The 18,474-nt window shown below is 39.1% G+C and overlaps 1 protein-coding gene across 3 annotated transcripts in view; it reads left to right on the top strand.

Moving 5' to 3' along the window:
* Window positions 1–18,474, top strand: part of CPQ (carboxypeptidase Q) — a 166,875-nt gene that overhangs the window by 93,091 nt on the left and 55,310 nt on the right. For all 3 annotated transcript variants that reach the window (XM_048940009.1, XM_048940008.1, XM_048940007.1), the window contains exon 5: window positions 9,084–9,195. In XM_048940009.1, coding sequence (XP_048795966.1) covers window positions 9,084–9,195 — 112 coding nt within the window. The remainder of the gene's footprint in view (window positions 1–9,083; window positions 9,196–18,474) is intronic.

Below are 18,474 nucleotides of genomic sequence, written 5' to 3'. Positions count from 1 at the left end.
TGTCAGTAAAAAACTGTGTTGAGGATTGCAGTTGTACTTCATCTGTTTGAAGGATGTGCCTGGGTTTGGTAGAATTGATTTCTAAGTTGTGTTCGACTTTTTGGTTTCTTTAATGAAATCTTCAGAGACAAAAGAAATGTAAATTATTTATGGAGCCACAAGAAAATGTGAATTAGTAGTTCTGGAATCAATGTTTAATTACAAAAAAAAAAAAAGGGGAGATCTCTGGAGGTCATTTAGATTTAAATCTTCGGTGAGCTGACCCCATGCTCAAAGCCAAGTCAGTTACAGCAGCTTTCTTAGGGCTTGTGTTTTTCATCTCTCCAAGGGTAGAGATTCCTTCGCGCTCTCAGTAATGGTTCCAGTGTTTAAAACCGTTATAGTAAAAAGATTTTTTCTTATTTTTTGACGGAATTTATTCTATTTCAGTTTGTGCTGTTGCCTCTTGTTCTATCAGTGTGCGTTACGCATGAGTGTATAATCACACCTGCTGAGTGGATGGGAAGAATCACCTCCCTTGACCTGCTGATTGGTACAATTATACACAGCGAGGTCGTGCTGCTGGCTCACGCTCATCTTGGGGTTCTCAAGACTGATTATGCGATCAGCACTTCTTTAAGTATGCATATTGGTGAAGGACAATAGTGTGGGCAACGGCAAGATTTTCATTTTAATTGTGTTCAGCTGGTTGCGCCAAATTAAGTAAAAGCTCCCAGAGATGTAAAATTATGAGGTGGACTTGTGAGCTGAAACATTCAAATTTCAGTTTGGCTTTTGAATGCCACAGTGAGGGCCCAGTATGGGACATTGAGGGGAAAAAAAAAAAAAAAAAAAAAAAAAAAAAGTCATGTTGTAATAGGCTTAGGAAAAATATTTTACTAACTAACAGCAAACATTGAAATAGTTTGTGCAGAGTTGTGGAATCTCCATCTTTGGAGGTTTTCACAGTTTGACTGGACAATGTGATTGGGTCTAAGTTGAGCAGGATGTGGTAGTAGAAGAGCACCCAGAGATCCCTTCCAAGTATTCTCTAAGTGTCTGACCCTGGGACGTAAACATTATGTTTTAAAGCTTCCTGTTTTGTGGTCCTTTGACGTTATTACCACCACGTAAGTATTTGTTTGACTTGCTTCCAATGGCACAGAAATTCACAAAATGAAGTGCACTTTCTACAAGGTAATTAAAAGATGGCTGCTTAGGATAGCTTTCAGTACGTTTTGTGTCATTAGAATGCTCAAAGGCAGTGCTGGTGGGGCATGCAGTTCTCTAATGTTCTGAAAAATGAAAACGAAAAAACTTTGATGTTTTGCAGAAAAGTCTGCAATTTCTACAATTTTGGAAAGTGATGCTTGCCAAAAGTGCATAGCATCACAATGTTCAGATAGAGCATTTTGGGTTCATGCTTCAGTGGGAGTAATAGCATGAGGTTCTTGTGTTTTATTTTAGCTGAAATTAATTGAAATATCTATAAAGGAAATTTGAAAGCTATAACATTTTTGTGTGTTGCTTGACTTTTAGTAACTTGGTGAAATCATATATTACCCTAAAGTGAAAAATATATAAAATTCGTAGAATCACAGAATGGCCCAGATTGAAAAGGACCACAAAGATCATCCAGTTTCAACCCCCTGCTATGTGCAGGGTCGCCAACCAGCAGACCAGGCTGCCCAGAGCCACATCCAGCCTGGCCTTGAATGCCTCCAGGGATGGGGCATCCACAGCCTCCTTGGGCAACCTGTTCCAGTGTGTCACCACCCTCTGTGTGAAAAACTTCCTCCTAATATCTAACCTAAACCTTCTCGGTCTCAATTTAAAATCATTCCCTCTAGTCCTATCACTATCAACCCTCGTAAACAGCCGTTCCCCCTCCTGTTCATATGCTCCCTTCAAGTACTGGAAGGCCACAATAAGGTCTCCCTGGAGCCTTCTCTTCCGTAAGCTGAACAAGCTCAGTTCTCTCCTTTCTTCATAGAAGAGATCCTCCAGCCCTCTGATTGTCTTAGTGGCAAATTCTTCACTAATTTTTTATCTGTAAACATGACTTCTACATCATCATCTTTATGTAACTTTAAGTGATATTTCAGTGATAACTGTTTTTATTTAGATGCAGTTCTTGTCATGATTATTTCTCTTAAAACCTCTAGGGGGTCGGCTGAAATGTGTAAATTAAAATCCTTGTTTTTCATACAGTACTTTGAAGAATGATGTTATTTCTGAAGTGTTACAGCTTGGAGAACAGGAAATAAAATATTCTGAGAACTTAAATATGGAAATGCTAAGCCTTAAATTCCAGCATTTAATATGAAAATGGTAATCATTTCAATACTTGGTTATCTTCTAAATACTTACATAGTTTCTGTGTCTCTTTACCTTTACTACAATTCTCTTATCAGTAATAACTTATTTTCAGACTAATTTTCTCCTTCACCATCCTATATTTCATAAATGCCATCAGCCTACGCTATTTAAGTACTTCAAACAGGGAGGCTGATTGGCTTCAAACAGGGAGGTTTTCTTGCAATAATTTCTGAGAACACTTTACTTTGGACCACTTTTGCAAAGTATGGATCTGGCTTTAAAGGGTTTACTGTATATTGTGACATACAGATCCTTTGAAAGTTAATCAGCTTTTTAGCAATAATAGGGTTTGATTCTTGTGTGACTAAGTGAGTCACTTCTGTTTCATGTGCAGATCTATCATTTAATCAGAAGGCTGGAAGTTAAGACTTACTCCATTGCATGTTAAGTAGAAAAGACAGTTTTTGTTTTAATCACTTTTTTTTCTGTCTGAACATCACTGTGTCTTTAGGACTGTAAATTAGTTCAGACAGCAAGACTGATTATTTTAAAACCATTGCTAATGTGCATGAAATCTAGTAAAAGGTGCTGTACAGTGGCATCATATTATTTGGACACAATAGCTAGTAACTAATATGAAGAAATGTTCTTACATACACAAAATAACATCCCCTACATGTGACAATGTTTCTGATTTACATATAGAGCATGATTTAGTCCAACTGCAGTTTAGCTAAAGACAGAGTTTTCTTAAAAGTCAAGTACAGAAACTCAGAAATCTTTGTTTCACATATTTGTAGCCTTAAATAATTATTTAGGAAATGGTTGGGATACACTTTCACAAATAACTTTTGCCAAGTAACTGGATTTTTGCAACTGAATGTCTCTGATACAGCAACATACTTGAATTTAGCTCTCAAATTGATGGAATTGCACATAAAAGTGTAGACTTCTGTTAAACTGAATATTTCTGGTATTAATGATCTACACTTTTTTAAATAAAGAAGTGTTTATATTTGAAAATATTCACGTGTTTCTAAATTTAACCTCACATGCATTCCTAATTATAATCCCTCAATGTACAGCACTTTGTTTCTTCTGAGCATTCAGTTTTTGCAATTTTGTTTTCCCTAAAGCTTGATATGCTGAGTTTGAAATAATGGCAGTGTTGATACCAAATGCAGTGTAAGAAAATTAAATGTGTAGACTAATTAAACGGTTATTTTTATTATGCAGGGAATAAACATTTTTATTGTGAAGGGATCTTGATGAGTTCCCTTCTAGTTGGCTGTATTATCTCTGTTTTGGAAGAGCTGAGTTGGATTCCAGTCTGACAAATTTGCTGCAGTCTTTTAGTCTTAAAAGTGCTGATTTGTTTAGATTTAGGAAGGCCTTTGATGGGATAGACAACAGACTGATTTATGGAATGTTACTGGATGATACAAATAAATATCTATCATAAATATTTTAAAACTTCAGGAATGTTGGCTTGTGTAAAGGAATGTGATTTTGCCTGGTCATGAACTATCAAATAGAAATGGCAGATAGCTCTTTAATTTGTCTTTTGTTTTTCTGTGTTTGTTGAAGAGGTGAACTGAGGTTTAGAATGGAGTGGGGAGGAGAATGGGTCAGGCTAAAAGACTTGAGTACCAATATTTTACTCCATGAAGATGACAGAATGTTGGGTTTTTGGTTTTCTTTTTCCCCTAAATATGCAAATGAGAACACAGTTTGCCAACTACAAATTACTTCAAAAGAAGAATGTGACCTTGGACAGCAGTGCCAGCTTTATTGTGTGGGTAAGCAGTGGAAAAGCATACTGCGAGGTGCTGCCATTTTCTAGAAAGTAGTTGCCAGCACTACTGCAGGTGACGCTAATAAATTTTAGAGAGCCATGCCAGATACAGTATGTTCATTTGCAAATTGTTCTTCGTCAGACTTTGTTTAATCATAGTTTTGAAGATGAGTTAACCATGATGGGCTTACATTTAGTCCAGCCAATTGATTTGTCTGCTAGTTAGGTACGTGAAATGCTGTCTTCCTCTTTTCCCTTGCTTTTACGCTGTTAACACAGTGAAATGAAGAAAATCTTCAGATTCTTATAAACTGAAGCCATCTGGCAGTTCATAGTTGTTATGCTGTCCAATTGGGTAGACTACTCAAAATGTACTCCCTATGCTTATGAGTAAGAGATTGTATTATATAGTGGGTTCCTCTGTTTGAGAAGTTAGGATTAAGAGTTTTTAAGTGGTGATTTACTTAGTGTCTGAAATTTTGTTTTGGTCTGGGGAAAATAAAAAATGATGAAGTGAGAGAGTATGTGTGTATAAAGAGTAATGAATGTCTGGTGTAGGAGAGAATTTATAGGTAATTTCTGGATTGGATTGCATTGGATTTGGGACCCTAATTATTATCTAATTTCTGTCTTCTAATTTTGGTCCAAACACAGATCTACTGTGTGTGGTGTTTGTACGTATATATTGTGTATTGTACAATTACCTCATGCACTGAAAAGAGAAGATTCTTGAAGACAGCATATCTAGTCAAATACCTATTATGGTACCGTGAGCTAAAGATAGACTTACTGGGAATCAAACTGACGAAGAAAGAACCACAAAAATTTCAATAGAAATACTTTCCACAAATTCCCAGGTAATTCATCATCTGGGCTGGAACACCATAGGTCTGTGTTGCCTGAGCAAATGACTGAATGGTGGCTGTATTTGGTTGAAAATATAGACAAGCAGTTGAAAAGAGTTTGAGTCTGGAGCTCTTCACTGTTTTAGCTTGAAGTTTAGGCATACCTGAAATCTTCTTCACCCACAAATGGCAAAGATGAATGATGAGTTTTTTACTCTCCCGTTTCCATCTACCACAGTGGCATGAAATAACATTGCATGCTAGTTTTCACAGCTTGGTGCAAATATTTTTCTAGATTGGATTCTGGGAATGAAACTGTTTCCTAACATTTATCATTTATCATCTCTAATGTTGCATTGAAAGAAGCCTTTACTTCAAACCTGTAGAGGTACAAGTGACATTACAGAGACTAACTGTAAGCGTAATAGACTTCTTCTAAAGCTCTCTCCAACCAAGCAGAAGGTAGTTCACCTACATTTGATGGAGTTATTATGTGACAGATTGAGTAAGCGTGTGTGAATACCAATGGAATATGTGGTTATTTTTAGTGGCAAAAAAGTCACGCTTAGAAAAAGATAACTCTGTGGCTTATGTAAAAGTATGGGTGGTTCCTCTTCCTGGTCTTGTTTTTAAAAGTGTAAAGTATAAAAATACAGAGTTATGTAAATATTTAAGATATACTATAACATTCAGAATATTTCAGTATGCTTGATTGAAGTGCTGGGTTTGATTTATAAACATCCAACAGTCATAATGTTGTTGCATAAGGAAATAGGGTAAGGAAGACTTCTGTTTGAAACACTACCTGAAGTGTCGTTTCTCTTGTGTTGTATTGGGACTGTGGCTGGGACAGTATTTTCTTAGCTGTGTCACTGCCAAATCTGAAGTTGTCATGTGACATGCAAGCTATCTTATCCTAAATGGGGATTTAGTTGATTTGGCAAATACATATTGCTGTATTTAGGCTGTCTTATACAAACGCTTGTGGTTTCTCTGTGTATTTAAAGCAAATACTTACATATACTTACATTGTTTTGCAGCGATTACATTCTTTTGGCATGTGCTTACATTTCTACATGGATGTTTTGTGCAAATGTAAGTCATTAGCCTGTGTGTAATTTTGGAGGAGAGAGCCACATAACATATTTGAAAGCAATGTGAAAAATACAGTAATCATACCTCCTTTTTAGCTTTAAATGTATTTTTAATTAGCCCACTTGTATGTAGAATTAGAATAGAATATAATTATAATATTATTTTAAATAATATAATGGTTTAGAGTGAATTTCAATCATTGCTCCAGACACGTGTTGAGAGACACAGTGTTGGTGTTCTTGCTGTTTTCTGACTCTGTCTTACTTTGAGACACAGATATCAGTGGGATCACTGAAACTCCTTTGAGCAGATGCTGTAGAAACATAACAGTGTTTAAAAAAACAACAGCTCTGCAAAAACTTTCACATAGAAATACACTGGTTGCATTTATGTAATTGCCTTTGGCATCCACTGAAGTAAGTTTAAGTAGAAGTTCATCCATAAAATTATCTGCGTTTCTCAGTCTTCTTGAACCTTGATCTGTTTTGGTATAATGTTCTGCAGTTGGTAAAGATGCTTTGTGATTGGAGTCTAATCCCAAGTGGGATTACACCACCTTCTGATTCAGAATTTCCTGCTGTTGCAATGCATGTTGTTTTACAGAAATGAGAAGCAACTCCCTGTCAGACACTCATATTGAGGTTGTTGCCAGGGAACAGCGTTAGTGCCGTCTTCTTTCCCAGCTGAAGTCAAGGCATTGTTTCTTTTGTAAACTTGTTTCTCAATGAGTTTGTGTACTTGATTTAAATAGTTCAGTTTGAAGTTGCATTTCCCAGGAGAGTAAGCAGTTATCTTTCTTAAAACCAATTTTTGCTCAAAATAAATAAACCATATTGCAACGACATTCAAGTTGGGAGTAGACATCCTTTATACGGCAGTTGTTCTCACTCAAAGTCTTTTCCATACCTTCCCCCCCACACACTTTTTTTTTTTAATTTATTTATGGTGTTCTTTGAGAGCTGTCCTCCATGCATACACAGCAGAAGGGCTGCCCATGCATAACAAGCTCACAAGCTCTCAAAGCATGGTTTATCCCAGTGCAAATGCATGCATGTGGGTATGTGTGTGCTCAATCCTAACAAGAAAATGAGTGATGCAGTGATCACATCTGTTTTGCTTTCATTTCAGAAAGATTTCTTCCTCATGGCTTTTCTTAGATTATCTGGTTTCTGGCTACATTGCTGTTGTAGCAGAGATCAGCTACAGAGCGATAACTTCTGTGGAGAAGCGTCCCTGGGAGCAGTGCTGTTTACCAGCTTTCACAAAGAGCCTGGGAGGACCACAATGCTACATTGCAGGAATACATCCTGAGTAAATCTGAGGCTTCTGCAGAGGATCCTGCAGTCAAAATTCATCTTTGAAGGAGAGGAGGTTCTGGAATAAAGGCTGCAGCCTGTCTACTACCGCTCTGGGTTGCAAAGCAAACACATGTTCAGGCTTTATAAGCATAAAAAAGAGCTGAAACATCTGAGAAGGAAAGAGTAAGCTGCTCTTCAGATTTTGATTGCAAGATTTTCTAGTTTCTAAAACATAACTTTTTTTTTTAACGTTATATATGTTTACGTTATATGTTTATAAACATATGATGCATTTTCTGAATGCAGTGAATTTTGGTGCACTCTGATTGGACCCATATAAATGCAGTAAATGTGACTAGTAATTTATCACAGCTTTTGCTAAACGCAGAGGGGCTTTTTTAGCTGTGTTATCTGACTTTCTGTCTGGTTGGATGAAAAAATGCATTGATTTGATGAACGTGTGATGCTTTTGTCTTGTAGTGCAATATTTGCTGTGCATTATTCTTAGTAACCAGTGAATGCTTCTTGAGATTTTCCTCTTGTGAGGAGGAGAGTAGTTAGTTCCTTGCAAGGTTAGCTGCACACCGGCACCATAGGCTGTCACCTTCCAGGAAGGATAATAGCTCATTTTCTGAGCTAAAGTGTTTGTCCTGTGATGAACGAAAACTGAGGTGAAATACCAGGAGATCCTTACCCCATTACTCCTTAGGAGTAGAAGGTGGCAGGAGGGGCAAGTGTTGTTCACCATCTTCAAGATACCCGAACTCTGAGATCTGATTGACATCAGCAGACCAAGCAGTTGAAAGCGTCCCTTCACATGTGGCCAGTTCTGGGTAGGACACAGCTGGGTGCTTCAGGGTCTCCTTCAGTTTTTCCTCTGTGCTCGTTTTTGTCCCACAGCATCATTTTACCTCATTTCATGTGCCGTCTGCTCAGATCAAGCAGGTCTCCCTCCTTGACCTCCCCTCTGCAATCACAATCCATCACCCTGGAATTCCAGGCCCCGCTAGGGAGCTGTCTCATTTCCGGTATTGATGCGATGCTGTTTATCAATGTTTCAGAGAGCTCAGGTCTAAAAGGGAGTGTTTCTGGAGAAATGTGTAATGCTATCATCTACTGTAGCCACAAAGCTCTCTTTGCAGAAAAACCATCTGGGACTTGCTGCCATGTAGTTTTTAATTTAAAATAACCTTATGACTAACAAAACTATAAAATACCTTGTCATTGTTGCAGCACGTAAGGGACTCAGTAATAAATTAGAAGTCCCCTGTGGTAGGAGCCATAGATAATAGCAATAAAACAACAACCTCTGTCTGGAAATACTTCAGTCCAAGTTCATATTTCTTACTTATGCAGCCAAAAATTGGGCTAATCGAATTTCATACCTAAGGGCTTAAGCAGTTCACAACTGGAATATGAAAGAATTTTTCCCCATTCTGGAATGTGGTAGCCTTGTATCTCTGGGAAGCATGCACTTAATGTTCAAGACAAAACCTTTCATTTAAACTTTCCTTCCTGTGTATCTGTTTGATTTAGCAGTGGTTTGTGAAGCATGAGATGCATTTGGCCATCCCAGATTTATGCCCAGTGAAAGAGGACAATAGTTTTGTTTTATATGAAATGTTTTTCTCCTCCTGTTTTGAACTAAGAAGTCAACTTTATGACAAAATCATTAAAAAGCTTAAATGCTGAACTGACTTTTCTCATTTGCCATTTTCATATGGATATATCTTTTCATAATTGCTCTTCCAGATTGTGTTGGTCAGTGGACATCTGGACAGCTGGGATGTTGGGCAGGGAGCTATGGATGACGGTGGCGGAGCATTTATATCATGGGAAGCATTATCACTCATTAAGGATCTGGGTAAATATTTAATTTAAAATATTATTAATGCATGACATAGCCAGAATGTTTTCTATGTTGTATAAACTGGATTTTCTATTTTATCCATTTCTCTGAGCACAAATTCATACTTAGTCTAAATATTTTGCAAGTTTGTCTGTTAAATCTATTTCATCATAGGGGTCATCAAAAAGCTGCACACAAGTCAGGGATCTAGAAAGTGCTTTAGCCTTCATATCAGAGAGTGAAAGCCCAGTGTAAGATACATTAATCTTCCCTATTAAAGAAGATGAAGCTTCATGAAGTCACATGAAAATCAGCTTTCTGATATTTTTCTTCGCCATCAGCGTTGATGTTGAGCACGTTCTTAAGTCTTTCACTGCTTTTCCAGTGTCTCAGTTAATTTAATTTCCACACTCATACCTCTGTCTTCATAGATTCTCAAGACAATATAATCTATGTCTCTCTCAAGAACATGCAACAATGGCTGGATCCAGGCCATGATTCTACTTCTGGTCTTTTTCTTTCCACCTGCATGTAAAGACAGTCATCGAAACTGATCTTGAACTTCACAGAGATTTATATTTCAGGGTTCGTTTTCCTTGATTGTTGTTCCTAAATAAATTTGAATCCTGCTTAGTCTTGTTACACCAAATACCTTTAAATACAAGTGTATCATCAAGATGGTGGGCTCTAAGATTTGCACTTCAGGGCTGCTTTCCTGATCATCTGTGCTGCTTTTATGTTGCCGTGCGCTTGGGCTTTGTTTTGGGCTGTGACAACTTTCTTCCTTAGCAGAAAGTGAAACCATATCAGAGGAACATACACTTGAGTTTCATCAGTGCAAGGATATGGTTCTGTCAAATTGTGCTTCACATAGTGTCCTGTCATATGAGTCCACAGTGGGCTCATATATCTCATCATGTAATGTAACATAGAGATCCTGCACACCATATTCTCGTGCTGCAGTAGGTTTGTGTTATGCAGAGCAATGTTCTCCTTCCAGGGATCAGGGATTCTTTGAACCTGTCTTGATCATGAGCAGGGTGACAAGTTGACCAAGTTGTGGAATTCAGTCTGTAGATGCTGGACACTTCTGAAGCTGAAATTCCAGCACAAATACTGTCAACCAGGGACTTGCTGGTGTCCCTCCTCCAAAATTTCTGTTCAACAGAAATGTGAGGTGAAGTAAATAGCTATGCTGTCAGTCTCTTCCAGTAGTGCTACGGGTAAAATACCAGCATGGAATTGCTCAGCCTACTGCCTCCTGGTTTGCATATCCTCCTTTGTACGATCTGAAGGACTGAGTTCTTTTAGTCATGAGTTTCTTCTGACCTGTGGGTAGAAGCAGGCTGCAGACAGAATGTTGTTGTAGAAGGGCATGACCTATGTGTGCCTGTGTGGGGTGTGTTTTACAGGAGATAGTCCGCAAGGTAAAATGAGTAAGGGTGAGTGTATGAGCAAGAAATAGTTGTGCTGGTTGCACTGAGACAACTATATGTAATTCCTCACAGACTGGAGGATGAGTGTGGCACAGACACTGTAAAAGAGCTCTGAGGGCAGATCTGGGACTTCAGCTCATGGTTACCATCTCCCAGACTGGGATCTACAGTCAGGTACTGATACCTGAAATGATCTGGACATTAACCTAATTGGCAGGAGTGAAACATCCGGATTCATCTGTCTGTGTTCTCCTTACACATAGCCTCTCAAAGTTTAGTCTGGTATCCTGCTGTTCTTAGTCTGTTGCAGGATTTCTGATCTCCAAAGTACAAATTCCAATCTTTTGCTTGATCTGTAGATTTTTGCTTTTTTTTTTACTTCCATATGGGCTTTTGTCCCTACGCCCTGCTAAACTAGTTCAAAGCAGACTTCTTAGGTTGTTCAGTTGATATCCAGGGATGCTTTTCTCCCTTTTCATCAGACAAAATCGCTTTTTCCTCATAATTCCTTTTTTTCCAGAACTGTAACCTGCGGTCAGTAGGAATGTTCTAAGTGTTCATTAAAAAACAAAGTCGGCTGCTCTTGGCTCTGGCAGAGTTTACATAAGAACCTAGCCTTTCCTGCTTCTAATCAGAAGAATTCATGCACTTAAACAATCTCAGTGTTTCTTGAAGAGCTCTTTGTAGACAAGCTCTGTTATGTGATTAGCCACTCTCACGCCATAATGATGAACATAAGACATCCCTGGGAATCGCTATTTATTTTGCATTATTTGAACTCCTTATCTCTCCTTTTTCACAGCCTCAGAATGACTGGAACATCAGTCTGTGACTAAAAACAAAATGCATGTGTTTGAATTTTTTTTCCTTTTAAAAGTGAACTAAAAGGGATTCTTCTACAGGAAAATCTAGACCTACTCTTTCATTTTGTAATTTTTTTTTTAAGATTCTTGGAAAATTGTCTATGGTTCCTCCCCCTCCAGGGGGAAAAAAAATAAATAAATATTGTTCTTGTATTTTCTGATGCTATTCTATTCAGAACAAACTGTTTTGTGTCCCTTAAGGGCAACTTCATGGTGGCGTTGTATAATTCTTATTCACTGTGCTTCCTCTCAGGCATGAATGAAATGCATCACTCGCTGCTTGTTCAAATATTTGATTTACTCTAGTAGTAGCCTGTGTTTTTGCTGTACAGCTTGTGGGGAAATGCTGTTTTCTCAGCAGAGAAATGTCTGAGCCTGTGCTGATGCCCTCTGTTCTGGTTAGCTGTTGCATTGAGCTCTTCCTGTTAGAGCAGTGTTCTGCAGGAGTATACGAGAAAACATCTGGGTCATCCAATCTAACCTGTAGGCTGTAACGTGGGATAGAACCTTTCATCTTCCATAGGAGATGTTGTTCAGTACAGATTTTACATCTCATAATGCACATAAAATCTGACCAAGAAAAAGGACAGCAAACTGACAGATATGCAGGCTGTTTGAGAAATGCATTAGTGAGTTTTATCTAAAACCAACTGCGTAAATTGCCTTTTTTTGTGTGCATTAGTTTCCAGCATTATACCTTGAACTGTGGAGGTTTGGTTTCATATCCTTTTGGACTCTGATAAATTTCATTTCAGTCATATCAAATACATTTGGCATGGGAATAAACCAACAAAACTGTCTTGTCAGTATGTGCATTGAGGTTTTTTTACTGTTTACTGGAAGTCTTAAAGGCACAGTGCACTGGGTAGCCGTGAAAACAATGTCTGCATATTGCATAACAGGTCTTACAGGTATTTGATCTGAAAGCTGAAGTGAACTTGTATTATGTGCAGTGGGGATTACTGCTGCTGTGTCTGCTATAGTCCATTTCTTTCCAGAGAAGTGAGATACTGATACACTATTAAAGCAAGTTTTTTAGTGGTGATCTAAAGCATTCCATCATAATATCAGGGTTACCCTTGGAATGGCCAGTAGTTACAAGTGAGGCTTGTTAATTAGGACTTTGTTAATTCTATGCATCACTTGAAGAATGACTGTAATTTAAATGCTATTCTGTACTTTCAAGCTAACCCCTCCCCAAACCTTTCAGTAGCTTTTGGCGTTGGACCATAAAAATTAGATTAATTGAAAAATCATTAAAACTGCAGTATAAATGGTTACATTTTAAGTAGTGCCATTTTCATGCTCTGGTTAGAAGTATCTAATTCTTTTATTTCTAAATGTATCATCTGCTTAATGTGTTAGGCTTTATGTTTTCTGACTCTTCGTTATTGGCTTTTGTGTTTGTTTTTTTATTTCAGCTGCAGTTTCTCTGCTATATTCATATCTGTTTTTTAGTTCCTGCTGTTTCTGTAGATTCCCAGGCACTGTAACAGTCAGCTCCAAGTTTGCTGTAAGAACATATAACAATAACATAGTCTCAAGCAAATTCACACAGAGACCTCAACACTGACTATTTTGAGGGGAAAAAATGGAACTTATTCTTTCTGGTAGGATTTTTTTTTTCCATTTCACTTTTTAACTTCATATGGATTCTGTTTCATTTGGGACAAAGGGAGGCAGCCTGGAGGCAGAGGACAAAGCATCTGGAGGTGAATTCTGTGTCTTTCATACCCTGGTGATGAGAATGAGCACCACTGGTAGTTGCTTCTATCTCTTCTCCTTCTCCAGAGAAAAATCATAGACAGCAAATTCATAGTAAATGCCTTCTTTTGGATGGATTACAATTCACTGAGGTGAATCTTTCTCCATGTGGCTATTCCATAGTTGCTTGGTACAGAAACTGAACCCCACATTTTCTGTTCTGTGTGTTTACAGCTTTACTCTGGGGGGAGGGGAAAAAAAAAAAAAAAAAAAAAAAGCTTTTCACAGTGTATTGATAAATGTCCTCTCTGCTCTGTGCATTTGTTGGTATGGCCCTTTCCACTGTCTGTCTGTCTGAACTCACAAACTTCCACCAAAAAGTGGCCATTCTGTCCAATGTTATCTGGTCTTTTTCTCTCAGTTAATGCACAAGTTTAACAAAGCACAAAGGAAAGAAAAATGCTACTTTTTTCATAGAATCATAGAATCACAAGGCTGGAAAGGGCCTAGAAGACCATCTGGTCCAACCATCCTTCCATCACCATTGCTGTACATGCACTAAACCATATCTCACAGCTCCTCATCCAGGCGCCTCTTGAACACTGCCAGGGACGGCGACTCCACCGCCTCCCTGTGCAGCCATTCCAGTGCCTGACCACTCTTTGAGAAAAGAAGTTTTTCCTTATGCCTAATCTGAATCTCCCCTGGTGCAACTTGCAGCCATTTCCCCAGGTCCTGTTTGTTGCCTGGGAGAAGAGGCCAAACCCCTCCTCATCACAACCTCCCTTCAGGAAGTTGTAGAGGGCAGTGAGGTCTCCCCTGAGCCTCCTCTTCTCCAGACCAGCACATCTGAAGCTTGTATGTGCCACTGATCAGCAAGATCCCTGGCAGGCTACTTTGTGGTTTATTTGTCTGAAAATCCAAGAACTGGAGGCATTTCCACAAAAGTTGTTAATGTGAAGAAGGATGAAAGTATCAGCCAGTTGATACTCTTTTTTCATAGAAAAGGGAACAAAGAGACCTTTAGAGGCACTGAGGCACCTTTCCTGGTTTGAACTGGTAAAGTCCCGTTATTTCGGTGGGGCTGTGACTGTTATGATTATCTGAGGACTTCTGATGCTTAAGAAAATGCTCTTCAGTACTGTAGGCAGGGTTTGTGAGGCAGTAAGCTTGTGCAAATGTGCAGTTTGCCTGCAAACTGTGTCAGCTGCCACCTTCCCCAGCCCTCTTTAGTCTTTAACTTTTTGATCAATTCTAACTAAATTTGATAGAGGCATAGAAATATTTACAATATGGAGTTCTGAAGCGTTCTTTGCAAATGCATGAATGAGGAAAAATGGATGAGTGCCTTTATGTCTCAACAGAGGGAAAAGCAGGAAGAAGCTCTGCTTTTATCCTTTCTGAGTGATGATAGGTGCATGTTTAATCAGCACACATGTAACTGGGGAGTAAGCGCCAGGGATATTTTCTTTTGGCTGTGTCTACAAGGCTTGTGGAGTAGTGGCAAATACTGCTATGGCAGTAGTGAGAATATTGTTTGGGGTAATTTATAGATAAATTTAGATAAATTTATAGATAAATTTATGGATAAATAAGGCACTGGGGTATTTTTGGGAGGAGTGCCTGAAGGATTCCTGTCTTTGAGTAGAGGCAATCCATGGGATATTACACAAGCCGTGATGCAGTGGAGGGTACTTGGAGTTGTAGAGGAGACAGCACACAAGCAAATGTTTTCTAGAAGCCTCAAACTCAACCTGTTTTCAGATTGGACTTATGACTCTCCCATTTGATTTTTTAGTTTATGTTGAAAAGGTGTCTTGGGAGATAATGAGTGCCATTTACCTCAGCACTTTGATGTTACAGCCATTACTGCTCTGGGGTTGCCTAAATCATGTTTTCTTGTTTCTATGTCACATGAGGTTTACAAAAGAATTTGCCTTTCCAGGTGAGATGCAAGACTGATTAAACAGCTCTTCATAAAAAGTCTCCATAAAATTGTCCTTAACATTATCTTGTTGCCCTACTTTACTTTTAGTTAGCCCTGCAGGTTGGACTGGCAGTCTGTGGGACTCAGTGCAGGACTCAGTGTAGGACTCACTAAATGATGGCTGCCTGTTTCTTTTTTGTGCTCCATTCCCACCTTTTCAAGCCTACTACTGCCATGGTGGTCTTTCTTGGGATTAATACTTGCTGGCAGTGTTTTTGAGCAAGAAACAGGTAGTACACATCCAGTGATCTTGGAGCTGTAGCACTGCTTTCTCTTTGCTTCTAATCCAGCTGCATTCCTGCATCTCATGGCCTTGGTGGGTTCTTTCAGAGGCCATGGGTGCCCTCCCAGAGGAACACATGGGTGAAGCTCTGGCAAAGCCACCTTCTCCTCCAGCTCTAGAAACACAGGACTTTCATCCTTAAAGGGAGCTTAGGGAACTGAATAATGAGAATAACAGTGAAAAGCCTTTAGGAGGTGATCATATGGCAGTGTCAGCTTTCCAAGCATAACATTTTATGCCTTTTAACTGCAGTAGAGAGCAGTAACTGGAGTTAGTGCTACGTTCAGTTTTGATTGATGAATTTCACTGCTTTCTTCTGAAAATATTCAGACATTGAAACTGGTGTCTCTCTTTTTAATTGAAAAAGCTGGAGCCAAATTTCAGAGTTTTTTTTTCCACTGAGAAGAGAAGCTGTTGGGGTCTGTTGCTACTTGACATTGCAGTCTGGGTTATTTCCAGAGTCTCACCTCTGCTAACATAAGAATGAAATAGTTGACAGTCTTTTGTTCACATCTCAGGTTTCTTTCAGGAACTTTTATGCAGAACCTCTCCTTTCTCAGAGATGTGCTTTCTACCTCTGCATGGCTACCTTTGGGTCTAACTTGTTTGTCAATTTATGATATTCTTCCAAGCCCACAGGGGGACATGTCCACCCACTGCTGCCCAGCCTGGGATTTTCATGAGTCTACTTTCCTATGTACAGGGATCTGGTACGACCAGATTTCTGTTTCTTAGCGTAAAAACACATAAAACTAAAGAAGTGACATTAAACTTATGCACATAAGAATTTCAAGGTGCAACCTGTATTACGTTTTATGTAGCTCATAAGGAGTTGATTAGGCAATTTTTCCACTTTAAAACTTATTTTAAATTGAATATGTAATTCTCCTCTGAATTATATCCATTACTAATGTGACTCAGAAACCGTAAGACAGATTACTATTCAGTTCACAGTAGTCTTTGCATGAAGTTACATTTCTCAGTCCCAAATTCACTGGCTAATATATGAGAACTAAAGAAATATTTTATTAAAAAAGTATTTATTGGAGTCATTCTTTTTCTGCTAGTTTAATTGAAGTCATATAACTACAATTTTAACCTACTTTATAAAAATGTTGTTAAACGAGTTTCTGCATTTTCTGTAGCTGCAGAGATGTAGCTGTTACTGTCTCAGATGTGTTGTGGAACATCACTAAATGATTGCTTTTGTAGTAGACTTGTTTTTATTAAATATCCATGATAATAACTCCTTGTTCTTACATTCCTTCCACTTCCCCAAAGCTTCAAATTTTATTCTGACCTTCATATTTTGCGAAGCTGCTACATCTACTTAATATGAAATATATGTGTGTGCTGTTACACCACAACTACATTTAAACCTTCATTTCAACATGCAACTGAATGCGTATTTGGCAAATACTGAACTTTTCAGCTTCCATACTGAGCTGGCATAGCAGGGAGGTGACTGCAGACCTACAAAGTTGTTAATTGAGCAGTAGATTTAGGCTTACTGCCCTCCTTAGCTGTGCTGCCCTATGTCCTGCTGACTGCTGCTATGCTGCAAGCTTTAACTTAGTGAGGAAATTCAAGTTAAAAAGCGTGTGCTTTATTTATGAAAATATTAAAAACCTGGTGACAGAAGCTATTATGATCTTTTTGGTGTTTTTTTCCCCCCACCAAATTTACAGCCCAGCCAGCACGGTGAATACTGGAATCCTTCCTGGATGAAGTCAGAGGCATCTTGTCCTCTCTGTGAAGATTTTTAAGCTGTATGTTTTCCATATGGCGAAATGAGTTGTGGCTGGTGCATGTTCTGAGCTATCGGCTCTGAGGACAGTGTGGATGTCATAACAGATCTGAGGTGTTGTCAGTGCAAACAGAGGGACAGCAGAAGCAGAAGGTAGAGCCACAGCATGGAAAAGGTCAAACCGCATTTAATGCTTGTAGTGTCAGAGGGAGTGAGGGAAAGGGGCCTGCGTTGCCTTTTCTGCTCAGCGAGAATTTTATGAGATCTTTGAGTACCTGAAGGAAAATAAGGTGGACTTTCAGTGTGGACTTTGTGACACCAACACTGCAAAATTGCAAGCACAGAAGAGTGTTTTCCAGGGCTCCTGCTGGCACTGCCCCTGAGCCATGTGGGCCAGTGGCTCTGAAGCAGCATCTCAGCAGCACCTACTGCAGCCCAAAGCTCGGGGCCCTGCGCCCTGCTTCCCTCTTCTCTTCACCTCCCCGGTTAAAAGGCTTAATATGTGTTAGGTTTAGTTCCTACACTTGCAAATCATTCACAGCTTTCCCCTCTAGTCTTGTATGTACAACTGCTTCCTTGACATTTCCTTTTGGATATTCCGTCACTTTCTAAAAATAAATCTACCTCAAACTTCTCATGTTCCTCATTTCCAGTCTTCTGTAAAACTTCCCTCCCTAGTCTGTCATAAGTTCATCAGCCTGCTCTCCTCTAAAAAGAAAAATTCCCTTGGGTTAATCTCAGCTTTAGTCAGTGCTGCACGCCTGCTCCTCCAGCTATCGAACCCCCTTCAGGACAGAACTCAGCCCTTCCTAAATCTCGAGTCTTGCCTCGTACCCCGCTTACCTCAGCCCTTGCTATTTCCATGCCCCTTTTTTTCAGACGCCTGTCCAAAAATGTCCCATTCTATGACTGAGGCTGGTGTGTCCTCTTCCCACCCAAAACACTCCACAGGAGGAAGCCCTTCTCTGGCATCAGCCATGGTGGCAATGCAGACCCTCACCAGCTGGCACTACCCACCACTTGGCTTGGCTCAGTTTTTCTTTCTTACTTTCCAGCATCTGTCCTGCCCATTTTCTGTCTTTTTCTTCTTGCAGTTCCATGTCTTTTCTCCACTTTACCTTGTTAGACAGCCTAGCTTTCTCTGAGGCCAAGAGAGATATTTTTTTTTTTATTATAAACAATTATGACTGCCTGATTTCTTCACTTCCAAGTATCCTACACAGCCAACCCTTTGTCTTCAGTACTACAAGCAAAACCTATATAATGGAACAAAG

The sequence above is a fragment of the Lagopus muta genome, chromosome 3 (assembly GCF_023343835.1).
Source record: "Lagopus muta isolate bLagMut1 chromosome 3, bLagMut1 primary, whole genome shotgun sequence".
Lineage (NCBI taxonomy): Eukaryota > Metazoa > Chordata > Aves > Galliformes > Phasianidae > Lagopus > Lagopus muta.
The sequence above is the reverse complement of the archived record's forward strand: the minus strand, read 5'-3'. Positions and strand labels throughout refer to the sequence as shown.